At 50.9% G+C, this 27,900-nt stretch overlaps 1 protein-coding gene across 3 annotated transcripts; it reads left to right on the top strand.

The window, feature by feature from the left end:
* Positions 1 to 237: 237 nt before the first annotated feature.
* On the top strand, positions 238 to 26,696 carry PKIG (cAMP-dependent protein kinase inhibitor gamma). Of its 3 annotated transcripts, none has more exons than XM_055722362.1 (4): positions 238 to 256; positions 14,800 to 14,867; positions 24,444 to 24,619; positions 25,763 to 26,696. In XM_055722362.1, the coding sequence occupies exons 3-4, from the start codon at positions 24,469 to 24,471 to the stop codon at positions 25,840 to 25,842; spliced, it is 231 nt and encodes a 76-aa protein (XP_055578337.1). In that variant the 5' UTR covers positions 238 to 256; positions 14,800 to 14,867; positions 24,444 to 24,468; the 3' UTR covers positions 25,843 to 26,696. The 3 variants fall into 3 exon arrangements, with proteins under 3 accessions (XP_055578337.1, XP_055578336.1, XP_005439067.1); XM_055722361.1 differs by lacking the exon at positions 238 to 256 and adding an exon at positions 9,012 to 9,143; XM_005439010.3 differs by lacking the exon at positions 238 to 256 and adding an exon at positions 9,209 to 9,439.
* The last annotated feature ends 1,204 nt before the right edge of the window (positions 26,697 to 27,900 follow it).

Here is a 27,900-nt window from a genome sequence, read left to right as displayed (position 1 = left end):
TTCCAAACACATATTTAGTATTGTTACAGTCCTCAAACAATTTCATGCAAGAGCCATCAAAGCAAAGCAGAAGTGGACATGCTGGTGCCCAAGTGTATGTCAGAAAATTTCACTGCACCAGCAGTGGTTTCTGGTCTGAGAAAAGTCCCTACAAGAACACAGAGCCTTTGGTGAGATACAACAGCATAAATGAGGTATCTCTTCTCCTTTCCTACTTGGGTGGGTTTCATCTCACTGCATTGAAGCTGCCTACAAGGTAGGTATCTACTCATGGTAGTCAGCGAGCTCTCCCTCTTGCCAGTGAAGGTGGACAGACAGGATGAATTTTGCTCTCTGATACCTGATCTACCATCACTCCCTTTGTCCTGGCCTCTACTTACTGTCGTGGGAACTTTGATATCTTATTTTTAGATGAGTTTTTGTGGGTTTAGAATGGAAGACTGATTGCAGCCAGATACTAATTTCAGTGAATAAACCAACATGCAACACCTGACGCATGCTGGTCAACAAGGAATGTGCTGGGCAGTGATAATCTTGACTCAATTATCTGTCTATAGGATTTGAAATTTAGTTAGCGTTTTATGGCTAGGCACCAGCTGGCATTAAGGTATTGCTTCACTGAAGGGCCATTATTTACCATTAATAAAACTGATATCATGACACATTCCTTACGGCGTAGATGTGCTATCATATCTTGGCAACAGTAGCAGGAGGAATTATTCTGCCTGGCTTGCAGTCTTGTCTTCATTGTAAAAAGGAAAAATAATGAGGCTGTAATTACCCAGCTTGGAACTAAATGAACCCAACTGAAAATGTTGAATGATGAAAGACAACAGCTTCCCAAACTTAGCTTGTTTGGATACCATCGCTGACAATGCCAGTGTCAGCTCCTGGCTCTCGCTGGGCTGGATCCCTAGCCAGTGGGCACAACTGAATTGTTTGGACTGTGGTGATGTCCCAGTTTAAAGCACCGTTGAACAAACAGTGGTAAATATACCATAAGCCTTGCCAAGATGACCTCTTTACATGAGGAAGTCAGGACGCAGCAAATTAGGATGAAATTCATAGCACACAAGCCCCTCCACATTAATTCTTGGGGTAAAGACCCCTATCAAGTAGTGGTTTACTCCAGATCAGTAATTACTCTGCAGGTGAGATCACACACTCCAGCTTCCAACATTTCAATATCAAATCTATGAGGTTTCTCTAATTTTGCATCTTACAGTTATCTAATAAACCAGTAGATTGATTCAGTGAGTCTTTTTTTTTCTTTTTTTTCCTGTCATGCAAATAAAGATGGGAAAAGGGGGAGCTGTTATTCTATTAATCCTAGCTCTCAGTTTCACCCACATTCTTGTTAGCAATGTGACAGCTAGCAGGCTTAACTTCCCAAACTGGTTTAGTTACTGAAAAGCTGGTGACCTCCTGCCTTCAGCACAGAAGGGGTGTGTTTGGTGTTGCTGTTGGAGAGACAACGATGGTCTTCCCATAAGCAATGAAGAAGCATAAAGGAATTCTTCAGGTTCCCAACTGGCTACATGCTTGTTCAACTCATCCTTGAAGATTGCTGAGATTTGATTATATTATTAATGATATGTTACAGTGCCTGGAGACTTGGATAAATAATAACTAAAAGGGCCTCTTAGTCACAATAAAGAGGATTTTCCCTCCTGGTTGCCTAGTTTGAGCCCTCGTTTCTGCAGGAAAGCAGCCAGCGCTGCTGTGGAGCAACACCTCTTGTCCAAACAGAGATCTCCTGCCAGTTGCCATAGCGATAGGGAGAGCTGGGGCAGGTTGGGGTACCAATTCTGCACTGCAAGTGCAGTTCTGTACACCATCCCCCTGCCTAGCAGCTCGGTTGGTCAGCCAGGTCCCAGCAGCCACAGCCAGCTTGGAAAGGGCAGCTTGCGAAGTGCCCATCTATCAAGTGCGGCATTTTACAGGTGTATAGCTTGTTGTAGAGGCTGCTGCCTTAACGTGCCTGTGCAGGATGGCCAACATATAGAAATATGTTTACATATAGAAATAATGGCATGACTGTTGCACTGATAGTTTGCAGCATACAGAGTAGGTCAGAAATATTGCAGCCACCTTTGCATGCAGGGAGGAGCTGCCAGGCAGCACAGCAGTTTGGGTAAAGGGTATTTTAGATGGTGACTGGCATTTACACCTCACTCAGTATGAGGGCAAGGAACCCAGACCCAAACCCAGACTTTTATATTAACTATGACTGAAACTCTCTGCCCCAGGGCAGCCTGGATGGTAGGATTTTAATTAAAGGGTCTTCTGCAAGACCTTTTATAAGGCATCTAACTTGAGATTGTACGAAACTAAGGTTTTAATGTATGGCTCAAGGAAGCTGATGTCTTGTCTGTTTAAATGTCATTGCTAAATTATTCTTGCAATGGATAATCTGAATAAAGATACTTGATGCTTTATCAGGCCAAGTTTTACAAAGCTGAAAACTTGAGAGATGTTATAAAAGGATATTATTTAAGCCACCAAAATAAGCAGCAACTGGAATCTGCATGAAAACATTAAACTCTGTGTCCAAAAAAGCTGTAGTCCTGCATAAAAGCAAAAACTTTACACCTGTCCAAAAAACCTCAGCCCAGCTTTGGGAGAAAGCAAGAATCCGAAACAGATACAGTGAATTAAGGGAATAAGTGGAACCCTTTAAAAACTGGAGATGCTAGAATAACCATAAGGGAACAATCATGACACAAACCCCAGTAAATAAAATACATCCCAAGAGCAGTGGGGAGTGGCATTGGCCATTATTAGGTGAGGAAGGTCTGCTGGCAGGGCCCCGCAAGAGCACCAGGCTGTCCATCTGCGACAGGCATGGTGATGCTGCCAGCAACAGTGTGGACAAGGTTAATGTTCTGGGCTGGGTGATAATGTGTCTCTGTAGTGGTCATTTAGCCTTCTGTCCTTCCATTAGCCAACTGCCAAAAGGAGATGATAATATCTCTTTTCCTTTATTTTTCTCTGTCTTGGCTATTTAAAAGACTAAGCTTTCCCAGGCTGAGACTATGTCTTAATATCTGCTACTACAGTTGGGATGGAAGGTGGTTACACACTGTAGCACCACCAGGATCATTTCAGAATTAATGGCTCTGCCTCCTGGCAAATCCCATGCCCCGCAGCATCCCACATTCCTCCCAGGAGCCAGCACTGTACTCTGCCCACGCAGTCCGTAAGGAACAACAGGGTTTTGGCAGCCCCTGCATCCACCCTGGGGTGGCAGAGCCCCTCTCTGGTCCACCCAACATGCAGGGTGGCCCTGTCACCTTTGCTTACACCTCCCTGTCAGCCACTGCACACCTGGGCAACACCTGGAACCCGAGGCGGGTTCCCAGTACGATGCTGGGAGCAAAGGGCTGTATGCAATGCCTGAGTGGAATGCTCCCAGGTCATTAGGCAAACCCTGGGTTTATTTTATGCACACTGTCAGCACAAACAGAATATTTTGTTCCCTGACCAGAACATGAAGCTCTTCCCATGGAGCACCCTGAACTCCTGCTGCTCTCAAACCAGATCACAGGGATGCTGCACCTCCCCAGTCCCAGTCTTTATGGCCTCGGGAACAGTGAGGATAGATCAAGGATACCGTGTCTGAGGGCATGGGATGGCACAGGACACAGGAACAGCCTTGCTGAGCTTATCCTGGCTGTCACGGTGGCCAGCTGCTTCGTGAGAAGGCATCTGGTTACATGTACCCTTTAATGAACCAACGTGGAAAGCAGGGAATCATGCCAGGAGGTTAGGCTGTATTTTTTCCCAACCTTAGGAAGAGAATGAGTGTATAAGGTGAAGCTTGAAGCTTGCAGTCTTTTGACTCACAACAGAGGATTAATAACCTGAGTTTGATCCCTCACCATTCCAAAGCAGGAGTACCTCATTCAGAGTGCATGAAATAAAATCACGTGAAAGCCCGCTTATCTGAGAGCACAAGTCAGGATCAAAATATTTACATGCCTTCTGCACATCTGCAACAGGAATCCGCGTCTGGTTGCCAAACACCAGGGGAAAACCATCACCATTGGCTGGGTGGCTCTGGCACGTGTTATAAAGCTGACAGACACAACTGTTTTCTTCTCATTTATTAGCATACCCCTTTGCTCTCCAAAAGAGAGAAGCACAACTGCCAACACAGCCTGCTACTCGTTTTTTTCCAACCACCCCCTCCAGCAGAAAGAGGGACAAAGGGAAGGAGGACCTGCGTGGGGACAGCAGCGTCTCCTGCTTCCCTGCCAGTGAGACCTGAGCAGGCACTTGCGATCAACTTGAGCAACACCTCTCCTGTTGTACCTTCTCATCCTGACAATCATTTTTAGCTCTTTCTGTGTATCTGACCTTTCTTAGCATGCAGAATGAGCCTATTTAATTAATACTCGCATATTCTCCCCACCCCCCCTGAATATGTCCCTGAGCTGGCAGCGATGCTGCTGTTCACCCCGTGTCCCAAACCAGAAAGCTTTTACTAGTGGGATGATTTTCTGGTGAAGCATGTGCTGGATGCATGACCTTTGTGGGTTTACACTGAAGAAGCTTCTGGATTCCTTTAGACAAACAAATCCCTTACCAAGCAGGATTTGTGCTTGTTTTGTAGTCTTTGTGCCGCTAGCCAGCTGCCACGCTTTCTCCTATCAGCAGCAGGTAAAGTGCTTCTTATATAGAGTGTGTAAGGGAGTTTGTGATGGGCTTGGGGACCCCTTGGGTAAAGCGTGGCGTGGGGCAGTGCTGTCACTGCCTGATGGCTGGCTTGCCACGAGATCTGAGTTTGAGACCTGCTTGTATTTGTGGCAGCTGCAAAGAGGGAACCATCAAGTGACTGATGCTGCAAGAGCCTTTGGACAGTTTTGCAGAAATGAAGGATTAGAGGGTGCATCTCTATGATGGGCTTTCAGCAAAAGCTTTGAACCGGACTTTGGAGACTTAAAAAAAAAAAAAAAGTTCATTTATTTTCCAGACTGAATACATTCCCTAGGGAAAGAGGGGAAAAAAATCTCAGTTTGGGCTGAGACTCCAACCTGCATAGCCGGGACAAAGCTTTTGGAGGTGTTTGGCTCAACAGACAGAGGAGATAAGGTCCGTGGGGAGTAACGGCTGGGAAGGGGGAAGGGATGAGCTCATGGAGTGAAATTGCCCAGAAGCAAAGCACAGCCACTCACTTTGCAATGAAAAGCTTTATCATCTCTGCACAGATTACTGCAGCTAAAAATAGCTCCAGCTCAAAGTAAACAGTTTTTTGAGTGTGCTCTGCCCTGCTGGCATGTCAGCCCCACACCGAGCCACCCTGCCGGCAGCCGCGATGCACGTCCCCACTGTCCCAGCGCCGAGGGGCTCCCCACTGCCCTGCACGGCTCTTCGACCCTGCCCGCTTCAGAGGTGGCCCTGCAGCCGGTTCGCTAATGAGTTTAGCCTCATTACAAGCTTTTTTCATTTCACTTGTTGATGAACCTTTCTGGATGAACAACTTCTATAAAAACAAAATGGGTCTGAGTGCTGATAATTCATTCAGCTGTCCCGACACCCATTCTCTCTTCCTTGACCGATGGCAAACCATGTTTTCCCTTTGACAGCAAAGAGTGGCTTCTCACTAAAGCTGCTTTTACCTGCCAGTTTCTCTTCTTCTCACGAATCTCCAAGTGCAAGCTGTTACTTGATGGCTTAAGATATTCACACTTTCCTTAAAGAGTCCAGCAGACTGCTGAAATATGTTCTGTGGGTTTTTTGATCAAAGTTTATTTAAAGTATTTATTTTGGGGGAGGAAGTCTGGGGAAAAAAACCCGAAGTTGTCACATTTTTTCCATGCGTATCTTGTGCCATTCCACATTTCCTTGCAATCTTGATGACATCAAGTGACACAGAGAGCTCAATGCCTGGGAAATGCAGCGGGAAGCTGCTCTTACGTGAGGAAGCTTCATGCTACATCAGCAGGCTATCACAGCGCTGCTCCAACCCCAGCAGCACAAGCTTCTGAGGGAAGCGAGGCTCAGGCTACAAAAACATTCAGGTCAGAGGCAGGTCAGATCCTTCAGAAGTGACATCTTGTCTCCCTGGGCTTTAAAGCTTCCCAAACAGTCCTTTGTGCTGGTGGTTTTTCTTGCTGGAGCAGGCAGCATGCAATCCAGCACAGCAGCATGGCTCCGGGGGTGGGTTTCTTTACATTAGCACCCTCAGGGATACTCTCACCTCATTTTGACTCATTTGCCTTACGAGATTGCTCTGGCTTTGTCCCTCCCCCCAGCTGAAGGTTGACTGTCAACCCACAGAACAGCTTGTTGCTCTTCCCTGAGCCCTGCTCTCTCGTCCTGTGCTGCACCGCAGCAGTGAAGGTGGCACCCACAGCGCAAGCTGCAGGGCATTGTAGGACCATCCCTTCGCTGGGGTGCTGCTCCCTGGCATCCCACTCTGTGATGCAGAGCTAAAAAAAAGCACCGCAATTCTCTGCAGACCAACTGCATCATCAACAGCAGCAGCAGCCAACAGAGCAGCGCCAAACCTCCTGCTGTCCAGAGCAGCAGTGACATTGCCACCAGTCCTAGACCACAGGGGGTAGCACAGTATAAAGCAGATGGATGCAACAGGCAGCATAAACCTCATCAAATACAAGTGTATCGGTAAAGTAGAAGCCATTAAAGGCTGATTGTGACTGCAGCTGAGTCAGTTGGCTCAAGGCTGTAATGCCATCCATCACGTGGAGCGTGCCGTGCCAGGCAGCTGTAACGTCTTCTCACTATGGTGGGATAGGAACTGCATTTACTCAGAGCCCACACCTCTGGGTGAATGTCTTATGGTGTGTGGAGCAATAGGACAAGAAACAGTGAACCTGAGAATTAACTAGACATTCAGGTGGCTTTCCAGTGAAAAATGTCAACTCTCATTTAAAAATAAGAAGGCTAAATAGATTGAAAGCCATGCATTTTTATCCTAATGGGTTAAGATTTCAGGCAAACTTTTTGGCATCTCGGGATTTATTTTTTTTCCCCTTGTGAAAAAAAAAAAATTATGTTCTGTAGAAAATTCGAAACTGCATTTTTCTACTTCAAAAGAGTTTTGATGGAAAATGTTTGACCAGTCCTTGTAGGGGATAGTGTTGGATGAGGAGGTCACTGCAAGGACATGCGAGTGTGTGCAGAGAAGGATGGACTCTTTGATGGATTCTCTCAGGGGCTTGTTCCCAGGACCAGACACACAGGGTTGGGAGGTCTGAGTAAGGCAAAATCACATCTTATTTTAAAAGTACATATGCTGTGCTCCTGGTTTTCTGAAGTGCTTTGTTGTTGCCAGTGCTATACATTGCCTGCAGTAACGGTGCTGGCCGCAGGCTGCCAAGCCAACGCCTGGGTTGCTCGTGTAGCATTTGCACCCTTACCAGGTTTGGCCTTCAGACCCTGCGCTCCAAGCGTTAGTGTGAAGCCGCTGCCTTCTGGATCGCTTTCAAACACAAGCTGGAGTCGAGAGAAAACTGCAGCTTTGGCCAGGCCAGTGTAGCAACCTCCCGAGGCTGTGCCGGTCCCTCGGCACAGCGTGGCAGAGCTCTCCTCCCTCTGTTGCATCTCACCAAGACAGGCAGGTGAATCCCTTACCCTTACTTTTAGATAAGTAGTAACGCGTGACTCAGAAGCACTGGGGAGAGAGACGTCTCAGGAAATCAAAGTGGCTTCCCAGGGCTGGTTTGGAAATAAACCCGAATTGAATCGGGAGGCAGAGCTACACGAGGTCAGTGTGGGGATGCACGGAGCATGGTGATGTTTTGCTCTGTTGAGGTCCGTTCCCCTTCCTCTGTGCCTCGGTATTGTCATCAGGGTGTTTCCTGCACTGCCTGCTGCTTTTGTTGGTGTTTTTATCTCTTCCTGCGTGCGATGGCAGGGGTGTGGGTATCTCACGGCAAACAGCGTGTTTTCAGGCGCACACACACATTCTGGCTGGAGTCAGCAGAGGTGGAGCGGGTCCGGCTGCGCAGCCGGTGCCGGGGCGAGAGGAGAGGCTGGTGCTCCTCGCCAGCACCCACCGGCTCTGGGGCCCATCTGCCATAGCAGAGCTGCCGGATGGCAGAGACGGCGCTTCTGTGTCTGTGGTGCTCAGCGAGATGGCAGGCTGGCAGAGCCAAGTCCTGGCTCTCACTGCTCACTTTGCCCTGAAATAAAAGCTCGTCTAGCTCAAACGGGGACTGGATCCAGTCCTTGGCAAACACCCTCGGTGCTCTCCAGTTCAGTCGTGCCACTTCTTCTCCCCTTACGAGGCTGAGAACTCCAGTGACCTTACAGCAGGGATGGAGTGAATCTTTAACTCTCTCAGCAAAACAATTAGCACTAACGAGCCCTGCTCCAGTCTGGGTGTTCAGGCAGGAGCAGACAGCACTGTGCACACCCTTGTGTGCTCACACACCTTGCTACACACTGGTAGGGCTGGGCTGGAGCAAGGGCCAGGAGGATGACTGGAGACCTGGCACTGCAATCACCTTGTTCGTTTGGCTTCAGCCACCCAGCAGTGTCCCCAAGGCAGACATAGCACAGGAAGGTGATACCACCCAGAGGGACCTTCCTGGACCCCTGTGGTGCCAAGAACAGCTCAAACTTCCTCTTGTTCTGGAGCCGCCCCGAGCTCATCGAGAGCTGCCAGGCTGTGCTTCACAGCAGGGTGGGTACAAAGGTACGTGCTCGATATTGCCTTGCCCTAAGCACCCTCCCCACCTTCAATCCAGGTGCTGTGCCCACCTCTGCATTTCACCCCCACATAAGGCTGGCATGCAGGGGCAGATGGAGCTGCAGCGTGCTTGGATTTTACCCTGTGGGAGTCAGTGGAGTAAAAGGCACTCTAAAAAGACACAAAGCTGTTTTTTTCTTGGGAGGCATTTTGTCAGCACTACACCTGGTAAAAGAGCTCAGGGTGCAGTGGCACCTTTGGCCAAGCCCCGATGGAGAGGGTGAACGGCGGGATGCAGCTGGGACGTGCACCCAAGCGATGCACCGGAGGAGGCAGGAGGAAGCACCTTGCAGCAGCTGCCGCAGCACCCGGCATCGAAGGGAGGATGCTCGGGCACATGCAGCTGCCAGGAGATGGGGTTACAAGGCGAAGCTAAACAAAGATCGCTGTGAAAAGGAAACGGATCCCTCCTGCCGACTGTAAGGTAGGAGTTGAGCAGTAGCTGCTTGACATCATCGGGATGAGCATTGGATTACAGCAGGCAGGGACTGACTTGGGAGGGAGGAGAACACGCCCCTCGGCCCCAGAAGTGCAACTTCATTTAGCAGCTCCCAGTATAAGGAAACAGCAAGTCTGAAACTGGCTGCGATCCCCTGGCCAGCTCGGCTGCTCGCCACACTGGGCAGAAACGCCAGCAGGGTGTAATCCAGCCTCGATCGCTTCCTCGGCAGCAGGACCGTGGAGCTGGGCATTCCAGGAGCAGCGGGACCCTGGGTGGCCGTAAGTAGGGCTGTGCAGGCATGTGGGGCAGGCGTGGGGCTGGGATGGATGGCGGGCAGGAGACCAGACTGGCAGCACAGAGAGCGGCTGCTCACCCGCTGCCCCCGGCTGTGCTACAAAGAGGTGGTTTGTTTAGAGATACGGTTAACTTTTACCTAACCGACTGTGAACAGCCAGAGTTTTGCTGCCCACAAACTGAGATGAAACACTAAGCTGCCTCCCAGATTTTTTTGTTGTTGGGAGAAACCGTTTGTAGGCTGATGGCAGGGAGGTGGCTGCTGCTTCACTTGGAAAATCGTGCAGTTCAGTGCTTGCTGCAAAGGGGTAGCACGGAGAGCAGATGTGGCGGTTAGAAGTCACCCAGGACTGTGGATCAGTGACCCCCGCAGGGATTTCTGGCCTCATTTCTGACACGCGCCCTTTTATTCCGAGCAACACGCCGGAGGGAATCCCTTACAGCATCGGGGTGGCTCTGTGCTTGCACGAGAAAGGATGCCAGTCTGCGGGACAGGCACCGTGTGCTGCCTGTGCGGGGCCATGGCATGAATCTACCACCCTTAGGGCTGTCAGGAGCTGCAGGGCTGCCCAGGGCTTCCCTTCGAACTGCAGGCATAAGTGAGAGCTTTGCAGCGTGTGACAGCAGAAGCAGGCTTGGAGGCTCGCTGGCATCCAGCTTTCCAAGCAAATGTTTTAACAGGCAAAGGCTCGGGATAAAAAAAGAACTGCTGTGTGGTGGTATTCTCAGGAGGCTTTGCAAATTCCTCCACCTCAGAGCTGTGTGTCTTTCCCTCCTCTCTCTGGAGTCCCCCAAGGAGCTGGTAGCGAGCCACAGTGATGAGCTTTCACATGCACGCGATGCCTTGGCCCCAAAGGGGTGTTTGGGAAATGTTTCCCTTTGCTTAGAGCGGGTAAATGGTTCTGCAGAACAAGAGCCAAGCACAGCTGTGAACCCAGAAGCAATGCCCTGGGTGACTCGCACTAAGAGGGGGACATGCTGCGGTCAAATGAGCAAGAGGCAGCTGCAGCGGGGATGCTGCAGCAGTGCAAGCGCGAGGGGAGACTTGTGGAGTGGGGATGGCTTGACCGGGTGGCAGAGACCCTCAGATGGTTGCAGCCCTGCAGGCTCTGGGATGTTCACCCGTGGTGAGGTCGGCGTGCCTGGCTTCGGTAGTTGTGGGGCAGACCTTGGCTTCTGAAACTTTTGGCTGGAAAGGGCCACCATGCTAATGCGTGGCCACCCAACTGAGAAACTGCCTCTTTTCTGCTCTCGTGAGGGATGGTGTTTGGGAAAGAAGGTTGCATGAAGAGATCCTCAATGGCTGGATTCATTTATAGTGCTGATGTAGGTTAAATGGCCATTTACAAACATGGATGCACCAGGACTGCTTAATATACCTCAAGCACAGAGCAGGGCATTGAGTCAGTCCTTCAGACAGAGTTCCACATGGATGTACAAGTCCCCCATGCCATCATTTTCAAGGACGCTTTCCAAAGAGCATGGGCTCCGATGCCTCAAAAAGCTGGAGACCATTAAATACCGTATATGGGCTCCCAGCATAGGCAGCTTGGCCACAAAGAGATGGAAACCCAAGGACTTTCATAGCCATGCATCTTCCAGCCACCCAGTATTTCTGTACTCAGGGGCCAGTTCTGAGAAGCTCTACAGGCATGCGGTGAGCTAGAACGAGGACTTTTGCTTTTTTCCTTTATCCTCTTATTCCAAAGAAAACTAAAGCTACTTTTGAGCCCACTCAGAGGAATACCCAAAGGTACATAACCCTGCCGCCTGATATAACTATGGAAAACATTTTCCAAGTTAATATTTCCTGATCTCCCACATTTCAGGGCCAGGTCCTGCAGCATACTGCTGTGTGTTAATCCCTGCAGCCTGTCTGGGCGACTAGGCACCAGCATTATTCCTGTTTTCCGTAGGCTACACACAAAGCAGATGATTTTCCTGGGTTCATACAGGTCTGTGGCACGGTCAGGGATGAATATACAAGTCCATAAGGAACAGCAGAAGCTGCAACCCAGCCTTTTGTTTGCCTTTCTATGCCATCCAGTTCTGGTCTCTCCCATTTTCACCTTGTTCACACTCTCAAGGTTTCCTTGTGTCACCAAAGCTGTATTTATGGACTGATCCAGAAAACAGGGTTTCCATCACAGTACCCATTTTAGAGGGGAGGGAAAAAAAAAAACCAAAACCAAAAACCGACCATGCTTCTAGTTGTCTCTAGCCCCATGACTAGAAAAAGCCAAGTCATAAGGGAGCTGCTCAACAGTGAGAAGGGCAGGTTCAGCTGTGGGTGGACTTTGTCCCCAGCTCCTCACAATGGCAGCTGGAGAGGCTGAGACATCGCTCCAGGGCTCAGCCGGCACCTGTAGCGCGAGCGGGAAGAACGGCCACTGGACTATGAATGACCTGTTCCCCGGTTTGAAAGCTCTCACTCCCTCCGAGCCCACGGGGATACGTACTTTACACCACCTGTTCCTGGCTTGCACAGTGAGCTCCCCAACGCTCCCTCCCCAGCAGAGCCCCGGCGAGGCTGGGCTCGCTGCGCTTTGCACAGCTCCTGCACGCAGGCACGCTGCCAGCTGCCAACCACTGCCTCAGGAACTCCCCAGCAAGCAACAAAATGCCAACTTTTGTTGATATTTGCAGTGATGTAATAAGCCAAACATATCCCCACCAGAGAGTCATCAACTTTACTGGAATTACCATTTCCACAAAGTGCAATTAATCTGTGGTGCTCGTCGACACAAGGTATCGCTGGAACAAAGAGCTCAGAAGGCATTTTAATGGAGATCAGATAGTTATCTCAGTAGCAAAACAATCCTGGGTATGATTAAGAGGACATTGTATTTTAAGGATTATAAAACTTCCTGGATCAGAGTAATTAGTGACTTATGAAAAACATTCCACTATAGTTACAAGCTTTCTTGCACCTCCGAGGCCAAGGATGCCAGCTGCTGCCGGGGACAGGGCACTAGAGGAGGCAGTGGGCTCCTGTTCCCACCAGCAGCGCGTGCAGCCTGTTGTTTACCCAGGAGTCAAAAGACACTAGAACAACCTTCTCTCTGCTGCCATCACCTTGCTTGAAACCAGAAAGGATTTCCTCCCTGGATCAAAAGCAGCACCATAACAGCTGCTGTGTAGAATGATGCTGAATCCCACCAAAAAGCTTTCAGAGTTTTTTTTGTTTGTTTGTTTTGAACATATATTCATTTTGAAGCAATGCTGAGAGCATCGAGCTTGTTTTGTGTGTTTGTTCCTTTTGGGTAACAGCTGATAAACATGGAGGGAATCTGAACCTCAAACACGTGCATCATGCTGATGCCCTTGTAGTTCATTCCTGATGGGGTATGGATGTTTAGCTATGCCGTGAACATTTATTTCCACAGGAGTCCCAGAATAATCCATGTACCTTGACGGGTTATAGGACTAGATCAGGAGATGTAAAGTGTTCTTCTTTAAGTGACTTTACCCCATCCTTAGGCATACTGCATGGACCTCACCACCCTTAAATCCCTGAACTCTGTGTAGGTTATTGCCTGGCCTTTGCACAGAGGGGCCTTCAGAGCTCTGCCCGTCACCCCAGGAGCAGGACCAGATGAACTGGAAAAGGATGAGCCTTCAGGGATGGAGCAAGGGGCTCAGCTTCAGGTTTGCAGACTCCAGATTCCCCAGTGAGAGCTGTGGGAAGAAATATTGAACCAGAGCCAGGGCTCCAGGGTTGGAAAGCCAGTACCAGTTGCTTAAGAGTTTTCATCACCAAAATCAGCCTGCTTTGAAAGAAAAATGTGTTTCACCCCACATCCCATCAGGAAGAGGGCTGTTCGGTGATAAATTGGAGCAATGATGCTCTGAAGTAGAAGTTTCTTTAAGCCTTTCTTGGCAGAGGGCCACATATTTCGAGATATTTTGCAACACATCAAGTGCTGGAGGTTTAACTGTTTGGGCTGTGTAACACACAAGCCAGAGCAGGGCAGGAAGGCAAAAGAAGAAAATAAAGACTTATAGATTTCCAAAGCTGCCTTTCTTCCTTCCTGCTTTTGTTTGCCTACTTGGTGCCCCAAAAGGGTGATGCATATTCCTCGAGTTGTGGGAATACTGTTTCTTTTCCGGTCCAGCGTTTCCAGTAAGCACTTCCCTGTGAATGGGGTGAACACCAAAAAGTGTATTGTAAAATCTCCACGTCTTTGTCTGGCTACTGTCATGATCATAATTAGTATTTTCCACTTCTGTAAGTCTGTCATCTGCAGATCCGAAAGTGCTTTACAAATATTTGAAGCATCTAGCGAGGGGAGCGAGTATTAATAGCTCCGTTTAACAGATGGGCAAACGGACACACAGAAGCAGCAAGTGCCCCGTCCTTGAAGCAGGACCAGAGCCAGCAAGTTGTCGGCTCCAACAGCTAGGGAGTTTTAAAAGTGGGTCAAAAAAATAGAGAGAAAAGCTGTAGATCTCTCCCAGCCTGGAAAACGATGGGGAATAGTTCTAGCCAGAGTGGTACTCAACACCGATGGGCCAGACCAATCAATTGCTGGATGAGCTACGGCTTATATGGTTAAATGGTTTTTCTCTTGCTTTCTGTTCTGTTAATATTTGTCCCTGGGACAAAGTGGAAAAAAAATAGTCCATAATGTTCCAAAAAGTCTGAAAGCTGAAACAGCTGCTAAAATAAGCAAGTGTCTTGTTTGGCTGGGCTCTGCAGGTCAGGAGATTGCAACGCACCCACAGATGTTGAGGCCACAGAGGAAATGTCTCTGAGTGGGGCTTGGGGACAGGGGGGAAGGCACAGCCATGCACAAACAGCAAAGGAACCCAAGGTTTCTTTGTGCAGCAAAACCCATACAGCAAGGTGATTACAAGTACCAGATCAAGCTTCCCCTTTTGCCTTGGAAAAGCCGACACGGAAGTGTCACTTCTTTAAAGGGCAGTGGAGCTGCAAACCGATGGTCATTTATACACACCCCCCCACAGCTGCCGGTCCCCCCGTGGAGCAGGTCAGGCAGCATGAGTGGCTGCAGCTCTCCCCGGCACACTCACAGGTCAACAAAAGGAGAAGCAAAACCAAGGAGAACTTCTGCAAAGCCAGCCCCTGGCTGGCCTTTCCTTGCTCTTAGACATGAAAGGCCAAACCTCTGTTGGCACAAACCCTCCCGAGGTGCCATACGAACACCCGCAGCCCTGCGGCTGGTGTCCCCAAGCCAGGCTCCAGCTGAGCCTGCTGGGCAGAGCCCCGCCAGACCCCACATCCCCTCGGCTGTCCTAGCTGGTGGAAAACAGCTGAGCTTTATGTTTCCCAACAAAAGCACAGATTATGTTTTCTTACATTTATTTTCTTTCCCTTCCCCAGAAGCTGTTGCCCTGCTGCGTACGAAGCTTGTTTGAAGTCATGTCCAGAAGGAAAGTCAACTAACTCAGGTAAAGATTCACACTATGGACTGATAAAATTTTTATTCACAGGGAGATATTACACAAACAGGAATGAGGTTTTCCTTCCCATTTCATAGAGTCACTTGTCCTCCCTCTGTATATTGTGAATTACTAGACGCTAGAAAGCTGCTAAAGGGAAAAAAATACCAATAATTTTGCTGGAATGACTTTCCTGCTGTATTTTCCATACTTCATAGCCATGTACTTGTCCCAGGCAGTGTCCCAGGGCTGACTAAGTGCAGCCCCTAGTGCAAGCCATGCCTCTCCCCTGCCAGCCACACGGACATCGTTTGCAAATCCTGCTTGCAGGCTGCCCGCGTACTTTGCATGGAAATATCCTTTGCCTGTACACAACCATGTAAGCGAGTTTTGCTCTGCGGGTAGAGCGAGCCCAGCAAGATCCAGGGAACCCCCAAAGCTTAACCTTTTGCAGCACTTGTGTAAACGGCAGATCTGCCAGCTCAGACAGTCCTTTTTATGGTTTCGCTTCCATGGCTGCTGTGCCCAGAGCATCTCCTCAGTCCTCATGTCATCTTGCTGCTTTCTCTTGTTCCTGTGCTCAGCTCTCCTGTACACAGATCTGCCATGGTTGTATTGTTTGCTGGTCTGGCTATGCAGGATCTCAGGACTCTTTGGCACACGTAGACATTTCTCCTGCAGGTCCCTCAGAGCAGTTCATCTCCTGCATCCTTCACCTATATCCTGCATCACCTGTATCCTACACCTGGGCTGCCTTTCAAGTGGACCATAACATAGCTGGCAATTCATTTCATTAGAAGCTTCACCTTTTCTGAGACTGTAACTTGCAATGATTGCTGAGCATCCCAGTGTAACGTTACAGGCACGTCTCGAGTGCTGCCTCGACTCGTGACTAGATGTCACATCCCTGGTGACTTACGCAGACAGATTTACCCTGCCTGCAGAAGCTGCTATCACCTGACACAGATGTACAAAACTTCACCCATCACAGAAACAGTCAGAGAAGGGGGTGTGCACGCCAGCAGAGCTTTCCCTGCCCATGTGGAGGTCCCAGCAAAGTCACACAGCCAAAGGGACTGCTGATCTCAGTGGGTAATGGGAGCCGTGGAGCCACCCAGAAGGGCTTAGCTCAGCCACTTCCCACCACCAGCCTGCGTTTCACTCCTACACTTCCCTTTTCTATTGTATGTAAAACACCAACAGCACCATGCCAGGCACCCAATCCCTCCCACAGCTCCCAAAGATAGATTTTCCCAGGCAAGCACTGCCCCTGCCTGGGGTGGGAGGTCTGGGGCCAGCTTGCTCCCCTGCCGTGGCAGCCAGAGCTAAGCCTGGTTTTGCTAATCAGCCTCCTTCCACACTGACGCTCCGAAGAGTTGCCCCGGTTCTTTTTAAGTACTGTTGGGAGCTGCCAGGGCTCTCGCACCTCAGGAGGCTTCACAGCTTCTCACTCAGCCCCTTAGACCACACCAAGTCCGAGGGGCTCTGTGGATGCTGGATGAGACTTTCTATGGGGTTGTGCAAGCCTGAATAAGGAAAAGCCAGGACAGGTGGCTCTGAGCCTCACACCCCCCGTGCTAAGCAGAGCCCCCTCACCTAGCAGCAGCCAGAACTGCACAGGCACAGCCTGCACAGCACCTCTTCCAAGCCAAGCTCTCCTTCCCAGCCACACCAGCACTGCTCCCACACAGCAGGAGAGCCCCACTCCTCACATCACAAAGAAAAGCTAGACAAAATTACTCTTTCTCATTAGGCATAAAAATCTGTTCTCGCTCACCTCTGTTGCCATAGAAAGGTCCTCTTCCACCCAGAAACAGAGCCATCCCATCGAGGGCTGCTATGGCTCACACCTTCCTTTTATGTGTGACAAGGGCAGCTGTGCTAGGATAGAAAATTAGAAAATACCCCCAGCTGCATCTCCTCAGCACTTACTTGACTTCTCCTTGCTCAGGGAAGCCTGCAAGGTGTTGGGGAGGTGGTGCTGGCAGTGAGGGACCCTGGGCCAGGAATTCAAGCGGGGTTTGAGTAGGTGATGTTCACTCAGAGGTCAGCACCTTGGTGTGATCAGAAGACCTGTGGGACCACGGCAGGGGTTTCCAGCCTTTGAGGTGAAATCCAGTAGGGACTTTTCTTCCTGAATGATTTGGGGGAAGACTGGGAACCCAAGTCTGGAGGGGCTTTCCATTGCAAAGGAATCCACCCCGTGGCCAAGTTTGATGCACATCACAAGCAGGGAAAATACACGAGTCTTCCTGGAACATGCCTGTGACAGCAGCTGTGGGGCTTTTGCAGCTGAAGGGTTTAATGTGACTTGTCTGTGGTTCATCTGCTTTGCAAATTTGCATTAGCAGATCTTCCACGCAGTCACTGGTTTTGTTCATGTAAAAATATGTTGACAAGTAAAGGAAGGGAAAGAAGAAATTAGGAGAAAATAAAAATAATGGAGAAGGGACTCATGGCCTCATACTTTTTACAGCTTTGAAAGGGTCTCTGCAGGGGACAGAGAGACACTTGGGTGCTAGCTCACAAGGTGATGGGTGCTCATGGCCATGCTGGGTGAACACAGGGAATCTGTCTCGCTGCTTTCTGTGCAGAAGTCAGAATATCATGTCCACCCAGTGTGCCTCAAGCCACCTGGCTTGAGGGGGTGAAAAATGTCGGGGGGGAGAAAGGTGCCAGCCTGCCACATCCTAAGGGCTGCTAGGGCTGAGTGTGCCTCATCCCGCTCTGCCACCCCATCCCTCGGAGGGATGTGCACCTTTCAGAGGTGGGGGGGATGACACCCGAGTGCCCTGATTTATTAGCACTTTGAAGCTGTGGGATGTGAAAAACAAGTTCAACCCGGGAACAAAACAAAAATACAACTGCTGTCACGGCAACTGTCTCCAGATGCACAAAGAGACCAATTATTTCCATTAATCAACTTAGTGAGAAGCTGCAGAAGAGGCTGAAGCTGTAGCCAAGGCTTGGTGCTGAGAGGAGGGAGGAGCAGAGAGCTCCATCAACTCTGGTTGCCAAGGCAAACTGTGATTCCTGCGTGGCACAGGATTTTTGGAGCAGATGCTCAGCACCCGTTCCCGTGGGGCTGGCAGAGGGGTGCTGCCTGCTCCAGCCATGGGGATGCTGGCTGGCAGTGCTGCGTGGCCAGAGCTGGGCACCGGGCTGCCCTCCTGGCGGATGGACAGACGGACAGACTGGGTCCCTCCCGCCTTCACCCACACATCCTGACCTTAACGAGATGCCGGTGGGGCTGAGCAATCCCCTCCTGGCTCCCACACTCCCCGCCCCAAGCCTTCCCCTCTCCCATGGGGACTGCAGCAGCGCACATAAAGACTCACCCTACCCCTATGCCAAGGGTTGGACGTGATTTTGAAATCTGTCTGGAGCTTCTCCTGTATCAGCTGGGAGCCAGGCAGTGGCTGGGAGGATGTGGGGCAGCAGGAACTGCCTGGGACAGCAGAGACACTGCAGCAGGGGTCCCTGAGGGTGTGCTGAAGGCCAGGAGGGAGGGGATGGAGTTTAAGGGGCTTGGTAGAGCTAAATGCAAAGTTTGTGAAGTTGCAGAGGAGTCTCCAAGCCTAATCTTAGACCTGGGGCTAAGCAATTAGTTACCAGTTCTACAGGCATTAAGTGGCCTTTATACTGTAAAACCAGGCCAAAGCAAAAGGAGGGATCTGCTTGTGGACACTGAGCCCCAGTCCCCCTGCTGTATCTACTCTTTTCCTAAATTAATTATAAATTTCCACTAAGTCCTAGAGAACCCTAGAAGCTCTGCTCCTGCAAAACCACTGCAGTGGCCGGAGAAGCTGTGATGTCTGTGCTGACTGAATTGATTGTATTTAGTGTAAGAGCCAGAGGGTGCAGAGTTATGAGGAATCCCACAGCAAAAGCTTTCCAAAAATACCAGTGTGCCATGCCTAGCCTTGACATCTCTTCACCACTGAAGTGTGGTGAGGCATTTTCACACTATTCTTGCCTGGAAAGAATTTGCTCAGCACGGGACACATGTGCCCTCATAGGAGACCAGGCTGCTGCCATGATCCTGCCTGTTTCCTCAATCCACTGGGAAACCTGGGGCTCAGCAGGTTGGAGAATATCAATTCTGGCCAACGAGACCCGTCACCATCACATTTTGACGGGTCCACAGACCCAGCAGGAAAGCAGGAGAGCTCTGCGCTGATGCAGACCCTGTCAACAGCCCTACCAATGCTTGTTGCATACGTAGCCACTACCAGACCAGGCTCCCAACCGGGCATTTGCATCTTCAGCTTGGCTTCTGGCCACAGGTCTAAATTCTAGTGCATGGGGGTCATGAGCCACAGCGAGGCCTTTTAGGCATGAGCACAGGTCTAAAAATACTCTCTAACCCCAATAACACCATCGCAGAGCCCTCCTTCTTTGATGTGCAGCCCCTCACCCATCTTCCCAGACAAGACCCAGTGGAAAATTTGCGGAAATTCCAGCTGGAAGCTGTCAGACAGTTGGTGGAAACCCCCTGACCTCAAGTGATGGCTTCAGCCTACAGGATTTTTTTTCCTCCTTGCTGGATGCGACTCTCCCAGCAGGAAACCTCACAGCAGCCCCACAGGGAGCACAGAAATCCCGGTGCTCCCATCTCTGTGCTCTACCAGGCCCCCCTCTGCAGTAAACCATCTTACACTGTAAATATTTTAAAAGCCCAGCAGGGCTGTTGAGTATGTTTTGCTGTTGTTATGGATCCGGCCCCAGCAGGAGAGGTCTAATAATAGTCACTGTACCCTGGAATGAAAGGGCAAGGGGCACTGCACAATGCGGAGCGTCTGAAGGCGACCCTGTGACTTCATGCCATGGCCCCTGCAGGTTGCCAATGAAGGGGAGAGAAGTGGGATGCGATGCATGAGTAGAAGAAGGGGTTGCATCCCTGTTCCCTGGCAGAACTTTGAAATTTCACCCCAGAAACACAGCAAGGTTTAGCTCGGCTTTGTGGCTTTATGACTCTAGAAGTTTGGCGGCCAAAGGAGAGCATTAGACCTGCTGGTGTGACACCAAGCAGGTGGGAAAGCACGTCCCCCGCCGGGCTGTGGGATGAGGGAGCCATCTCCAACCAGAACCCGCAGCTGTTGGTTCTTGCCACTGGCAATGGGCTGGCCCGGGGCCCCAGATGGGCAGCAGCACCCCAGGACATCAGTCTGCTGGGGCTCCTGCTCCGGGAGCTCGGCATCGCGGTCCCTGCCCTCGGGGGCTGCCCGCTGCGGCCGCAGGGGGGGACGAGGCGCAGGTCCCCCTCCTTGGGTGTCCCAGGGGAGAGCACCGTGGGCAGGGCAATGCCTCCGCTTGCTCCTGAGGAAGAGGGACATCTCTGAAGGAAAGCAGGGTGGGAGCAGGCAACGATTCCAGGCTTAGTTAAGCAGGGAAATCCATTGCTGTGTTCAGCCTTTGAACCTCCTTCCTTACAGCAGCCCAGGGGTGCTGTGCTGGCTGCCCTAAAGGGATGTCTAAGCAGGTGACTAAGCCACCTTACGCCCAAAAATGTCACGGCTGCCATGCAGAGACAAACAGGACTTTCTCTGACCTAAGGGCCCTTTGTGCTCACTGCAAAGGTGGGTTAGGTGGAGCGGAAAATCCTGAGGATGGCAAGAGGTAAGAGGCAGAGCAGCAAGAGAGCAGAGCAGGCAGCGGAGGGGAAGCTGGCTGAATTCAGCCCAGCCTGCTGATGGCCAGCATCACTGTGGAGTCCAAAAATATCCCTTCCTAGCCATAAAAAGCCTACAGATTAACCTAGACAAGGGACAGATGCGATATCGTGTGAAGGGTTTCCTTGAAACTGGAATCCAGGGCTGGGTGTGACTGTAACATCCATCTGATCCCTGGGAGTTAGAGCCTGGCCACTGGCTCAGGTCACAGGGCTTGTGTTTGCCCTGCAGGCACATGGCCCTGTGTTGAGTTTAACCTGCCCCTGGCGTTTCCAGGTCATTTGTCTGCCATTCTTATATTATTTGCAGTAGCTGTTTGCTTGTAGTCCCTGGGATCTGTGCTGTGGAGAAGCAGGCAAACGGGGAAATGGGACTGAAACGCTGGCTTGCCAGTGGGACCAAGAGCGACACTGAGCTGACCCAAAAGAAATGCCCTGGTTTCTTCTACGGAAAGGCAGAAAAAACATTTAACCTTTGAATTTCTTAGCATCCACCTTCTAAATGGGTACAATTCAGCCCCAGTATAAGTATGGCTTGTTTAGCTGCAACCACCTACAGCAAAGCCAGCTGATCCATCAGCTGCTGGGTGACTTCCCTGGAAAATGCCGGTGAGCCCAGCTGCAATCCAAGAGCAAAACCGCTCCAGAAGCTGAGCTCATGCCAGCAAAGCCAAGACTATTACAGCTCCAGATTTTTTAGTCCTCACAAGACAACACAGAAAAATAAGTTGAGACCAAAGGGCAGGTTTGGCAGAGCCAGATTATTTCAGGGGGCATGGGAGCAGAGGCAGCTCTGGGGACACGTCGGGTGCCTGTGGCAGCTTGCCAAGGGGCTTCTTCACTTGTGGCCATCTGGAGGGGATACAACCTCCCTCCAAGCAGCACAGAAAAGTTTTTGAGGGATGAGCCACTGGCAGCAGGTCCTTTGTCACCGTGCCACATGTCCCCTGCCCTGCCTCCACAGGTTGGTATGCTGCGCCGAGGGTGCAGGGACCATTCCTACTCCCATCAACAGCAAGGAGGAAAGGGAGGCACAGAATGGCCCTCTGGGGACAAGCTGAATCATGTCTTCGAAGCACCCTGGAACCCCTTGCACGGTGTATTTGTGTGCTGTGGGCTTATTCCCACAACGCCTGGCAAAAGCTCTGGCAATGTGCTTTGCAAGAGCAAAATCATTCCCTCCTGCTGGCCCACGGGAGTATGAAAAACTGAAGGTGGGGGGCCGGCGGGTGCTGCAGCGCTCTTTGCACCCCCTGCCACTGCTAAATGACTGCCCACAGTGACACAGTTTCAGGTTGAACTACGTGGGCAAGAGGGAAAGTGATTCCTTTCTTGCCCCTGGCAGATGTTAAAAGATTCTTCCACTGACTAAAAACCCACTGAACTGTTACACATCTGCCTGGAAATGTGAAAATGCTCTTTGAAAAATCAGGTTTTTCTATCAAAAAATTGAGGTGGCTGCTCCCATCACCTCCTCGGTCTGACAGCTGCCTGGAGGTAGAGGCTGGTGTGTCCCTGCCAGCGGGGAGGGGTCTGCCTGCAAGGCTTTTGAGAGCCTCCTACCTTGAAAATCCTGAAGGAACTGCACAAATTTGAAAGCTTTGCTCATAAATCCGCCCTCTCCAGCTCTCTGCGCAGAGAGGGGAAGGCAGGAGCCTGCCCAGCCACGGAAAATAACTAAACCACACACGCCATCTGCCGTCCGCTGAGCTGGGACCAAGCCTGCCCTGAGCAGGACCAGCTTCTGCACACTTGGTTCCTTCCCCTGTTTTTAATCAAGATCCCATCCTTTTCCCATGTGATGGGGCATTCCGCCCTTTGGCACTGCCGCAGGTGAGCACACCCCCCGTTGGCAGCTACATCAAGGGACACCGGGAAGATGCTGCATCCCGGAGCTGGCCGGCTCCTGCTCCCCTGTCTGTAGAGTCTATCCTACGAACCAGGTGGTCCATCTCCGGTGCAAGTGCAGGAGGACTCCTGAGCATACCACCCCTGGATTGGCCTCACTGATGTGAAGGTGGACCCAGGATCACTTAGGGAAGCCTCCCAAGTCCGTATGCCATCGCTCCGGCAGCTACAGACAGTCAGCAGCCTGTGGCATGCCATGGGCTGTGAGGAGGACTTGTCTGGGAATGATGGATGCTTGTCCTGCCCTGGGCAAAAGGCGCTTTGCTCGCTGAGATCAACCAGCCTGCTGCATCCAGAGCGGGTGCCTCGTCGCAGGAAGGGCATGCCTGGAAAGGGAGGAGGGAAGTCAAGGAGAAATAACAGTTGGCATCTCTCCCTGGGACAGAGGATGCAGCTTTTGCTGGGGGTCATTTAACAGGGGCTAGATGGACACCAAGCCCTGAGGGGAGGCGCGTGTTTGCAAGGATGTGCTGGATTCAGAGAAGCAAATCTCTTGTCCTGGGGGGTCTGGGTGGGCCAAGCCCCACGACCCACCAGCAAACTGGTGCCAGCACTGCCTGAGCGGGCATCAGCACCAAGGAAGGAGTCCCTGGAGCTACCAAAATGTACTGGGTTTGTGCAGGTTTGAGGTTACTGCACCCTGCTCAGTCTCAGGAACGGGGAGAATTTAACCTCTTTTGTCCTGGCTATTGCTTCTTCGCCAGTATCTCCTTTCTAATGCCTGAACATTGGGGATTACAGAGCAAGGAGTGCGATTCCAGCCCAGGCTGGTGGTTTGCCAGCAGATTTCCCTAGTAGGAAGATCAGTCTTAAAGCAGGGTTTGTACAGGAGGCTAGGCAAATTTCTCAGCGGGTTGTTAACCCCAAGACACAAAAGCAAGTGAATGACAAGACGCTGAATTTTTTTTCATTACACACAAGTGTTTCTGATTGGGACCTCCTCAAGTATTGGCAGCATCAGCAGGGCTAAGGGCATTTTTCACAGTGAGTAGAATCACAGATAAGACAACAATCAATCTCTAACTTCCATGTAGAAAAAGAAACTAAGTGCCAAACTGAATAAAGAAGAGCAGGAGCAGAGCCCCAGGTTGCCAGGGCAGAGGCAGCGTGCGCTTGCGAGCTCTGCCCGGAGCCAGGACGCCTGCGCTGCGCTCCCCAGGCCGGTGAGCTCCCTGGACCCGAGTTACACCATCAGCTAGAATGAAAAACCAACAACTTAAGGACTTGACAGGCTGAACTAAAGGCTGGCTCACAGCGGGGCTGGCGTGTGACGAGTGGCTGCTCCAAGCCTTTCTTCATGCTGTGCTTGGCACAGACACCAGCCTGGAGCGAAGGGATCCAAACATCTCACAGAAGGGCTGATTTTCACATCTTAAAGTGCTTATCCCAAAGCAGTCCAGTGCGACACTTTTTCAGTGGCATCTGGCAGCCAGCGGAGATCAGTACTCACCCAAAGCCCCATCCCCACAACATGCTGCCCTGCTCCCCCAGCTTTCCAGCGGGTACCCATCCAGGCCCTGACCGTTCCCCATTACGAATTCAGGTTGGATCAGCACCCCATCCCCCCCACAGTGAGCCAGATTTGGCCTCCGTTCAAAGCTCCCATGGCATTTTGAGGCAGAAGGAGGGCTTTTTCTGTAGGAAAAAAGCTGCTGCAAGTGACCTTGCAGCTCCTAAAGAAGGACAGAAGCTCAAAAGGGGAGGCAAACGCCTTGTCTGCCTTGCTTTGCAATGGGAAGGCAGAACAAGGACCAGCAAGGCAGCTGGGATGGACCCTCCCTGCCCACCTGCCCTCACCCAGCATGATGGGTCACCCTCCGCACCATCCCACATGACAGGGTTGATATCTGAGATTTTAGTAGCTACTGTTAGAGGAGCTGGAGCAGAATTACAGGGACTATTTTTTCATGCTGTAATTTAACTCCACAGAGTAACCTAACCTGGGCAAAGCCATGACTCCAGGCTTGCTGAGCATCCTTGACCTCACAGCTGTGTTTTCTCTGCAGCATTTTGCAGGTGTATAGAGATGCAATGGAGGTAGAGTCCAGCACATACACCGACTTTATTTCCTGCGATCGGGCCGGTCGGAGGAACGCTGTCCATGACATCCAACGAGATGCAACCACCATCAGCATGCGCAAGCTGACCAAGGACCTAGGTGACCTCGCCGTTGAAGGAGCAGGTGAGCTGCTGCAGACACCGGTAAACTCAGCTCCTGGCGCTCAGGCTGGAAGAGCAAGGCACCAAACGGCAGTACGGCTGACCAGTGCTGCCTCTGGGAGCATCACACAGATGCTCAGGCCTTGCTACAGCCAGTGTCTTCATGCTCGGTGGGTACTCAGCTAGTGGGAGACTCCGCAGGCTGAGGGGCTGTTGCAGTGAACAGGGTGGTCCCTGGGTTCCTGGCACATGAGCACTGCACACTCCAGCCAAGACCCTTCGCTCGGCTGGTTTGTAGAGCCACTGGTGCTTGAACAAGCCATGGGCTGACCAAGAGCCATCCCACAGCAAATTACACATCAGGTATACCTTAGGCTTTATAGAAATCAAGTGTGGGGCAGGTTGTGGTTTGCTTTTTCTTTGCTGGTTGCTTTGGGTTGTTTTTTTTTAAAATCAGCCTTCAAATAGTTCCACGGTATCTTAAAGGTCACAGAAATAATTTTAAACACCACCAGCCACCTACAAATCTTCCCCTGTAGCCCAAACACGGCAGCAGGATCACCCTGCTCAGTATATACTGGCCAGCTGGCTACAAGGAGCATGAATCCTCTGTTCAGAGCACAAGCAAACCAGCCACTCTGATTTCACTAACGAGCAACAAAACATCCAGCACCACCGCAGAGGGTAAACTCAGTTTTTGCCCTTGCTCTTTTAGTCCTCCAGCCTACAATCTGTAACTATAAAACCACTTTAGAACACATTACCCTAACTGTACCTCTTTCAACATGTCCATACTAGCACCTCTCCACCCACCCATCCGTAACAAGGACAAACTAGAGCTTTTCTAACAGCCAGCATCTCAGCTAGCTGCCAGGATGTCTGGCAGGAATTCCTGGAGCACTTGTGAGTTGCTGTGGCAGGTTAATCCAGGAGAGCACATCCCTGCCCCCAGGCTCCCTCCAGCATCACCGGCAGCGTGAGAAGCATTTGTATTCCAGGAACGAGAAGGGAGAACCCAATAGTCTTAAGCCAAATATCTGGCCACAGGAGGGTAGCGCTAGGTCTGCAGGTGACAATCTGAATAAAATCAGTTGTGGCAACTACTGATCGCTTGTGTCCTCAGCAGGGTGTAACCGTGCTTTCTTCCCAATCCTCCCTTCTGCAGAAAGCCAAAGAGATGCCACTTCTTCTGAGAACGACCCTGGAGCAAGACCAAAGGGGCAAGAAAACAGCCCCTCCCCATGACAGTGTACAGGGGGTGGAATGGGCAGGAGGAGGGCCTTGCTGTGAACATTAAACCAGAATTTGCTGTTGAATCTGCGGACAAAATCCAACCTGGAACAGCAAGTTGTCTGTCAAATGCCTCTGCTGCAACCATTTTTGTTTAGAGCACCACAAGATGCTGTGCAAGGACTGACGCCTCCAAAAGACTTCTGCTCCCATCCCTAGTGATTTAGAGCAACACTGCCGTGGTTGTAGTGATATGAGCCATTCTCAAGATGCCTTAGCTGCAATTTTCCCCTAGGGGAAAAAACAGTTTCAGTAATAATAGACATGTCAGACTTTCCTGTCCAAGGTACCTTCCTCCTTTGCAAATTTAGACTATTATTTATTCTGTTTCCATAGATTAGGAATTTAGATTATTGGTTTTTCTAAGCCTCACCCTCATCTGCATCTTAGACCTAACCTGGCCTCTGGACTGTCCATGTGGTCCCTCATCAGGGTGGGCAGCAGGGAAGGGACCCGGCCAGTCCCGCTGCCTTCACGTCAAGCACCACTCACCTGTGCTGCTGCCACTGAGCATCAGGAAAGGACCAAAGCACAGCTCTGTGTGGATGAACTCCACCTACAGACCAGCAGCACCAGCCACAGGCATGTTTTTCTTCGGGTTTTAGCATTTTAAGGTATTGTTAAGGGGAGGGGAGAAACATTTTGTTGGTTTGACTGTTAAAATTCAGGCTTAACTTTGCAAGCTGTTAGCTGAAATGATCTCTGGTAGGATCTCACACCCTTCTCTCTTTTAGGAGACATGTTTTGTGTTAAAGATGGTTTGATAAAACTATATAAGCTGTTGGAATAAATAACGCAGCCTTCAAGTACTGAAGGAGGGGGTTTTTTTTTGCCTGGATGTTTCTCTTTCCTCTGTCTTGCCTCATAGCTGGTTGAGCTGGGGGTTGTTCCACCGGCTTCCCCTAGCAGGTGGACACGAGAGTGTGTTACAAGAGTCCCTTCTGTGAAAACCTGCAGGTTTGCAGCATCTGGGTGGAAGCAGATGTAGCTGGGCATGGAAAATGCTAGAAGTCTGCCCCACTTTCGTAGGTTTGCTGCCAGGCAGCACTTTTCCCACAGGTGTTTCACCCACCCATGGGAGCACTGCTCCCCTCAATACTGCCCCTGAAGTCAGGCACAAGGCTGGCTCGGGACTCGGGAGGTGCCGGTGGGAAAAGGTGTCTCCCCTGTGCAGCACAGAGCTACGAGGACATTGCCGGTACAGCTGTGGGAAGCAGCCACAGCCTGGCTGGGACCACTGGCCGGCGCAGGGACAAGGCAGAGCTGGCCTGAGAAACTCTCCACTGGTGACACAAGGACGAGCATCACCCTGGCAGCCTAGGGAAGAACTGAATGTTACGAGTTTGAAATTTATCAGAGAAAACAAGGCCATAAATAAGCAGAGAAGCAGCTGCCAGACAGGGAGAATTGTCTGTGGGCCTCTGAGAAGCGATGGCTGTGGGACCAGCACAGAGATGTCTGAAGCTCCAGTCCCCACAAGGAACAAGGGTTTGGCAGCCAGGTAGTGGCTGCATCTGCTGCTTTGGCAGCTGCAAACCAGCTCAGCTGCCGGAGCTGCCTGGATGCTATTGCAGCTCTGCCCGGCCAGCAGCCAAGAGCCTGCTCCCATTTTCCCATTCCCAGGGGCAAAACAGCAGGTAGCTGCTGGGCTTGGCTGACCGCACAGTTGGGTCTTTAAGCCCCATTTCCAGCTCTCCTCACTGCCACTGAACAGTATTTTTGGCTCACGCTGACACATCCAGAGAAAGCTGAAAGGCGGGTGCAGAGGGACTGTGCACCATGCAAGACCTCCAGCAGCCAAATGTGGGCTAATCTTAGCTCTCCCTGGTCAGAAAATATCTGTTCCAGAAATACATTTAGGCAGATGATTAGGGGGACCTGTTGGCCAGCTACCTTCAGAGGACAGGCAAGAGGCATCAGGTTCCCCCTGCAAGTGAAAGAGCCAGCTCAGCTGCCGCTGCTGACTGTGCTGAAAGACCAAGGGCTCTGGCTTAATCCAGCGACATCCTGACG

The sequence above is a fragment of the Falco cherrug genome, chromosome 10 (genome assembly GCF_023634085.1).
Source record: "Falco cherrug isolate bFalChe1 chromosome 10, bFalChe1.pri, whole genome shotgun sequence".
Classification (NCBI taxonomy): domain Eukaryota; kingdom Metazoa; phylum Chordata; class Aves; order Falconiformes; family Falconidae; genus Falco; species Falco cherrug.
The sequence above is the reverse complement of the archived record's forward strand: the minus strand, read 5'-3'. Positions and strand labels throughout refer to the sequence as shown.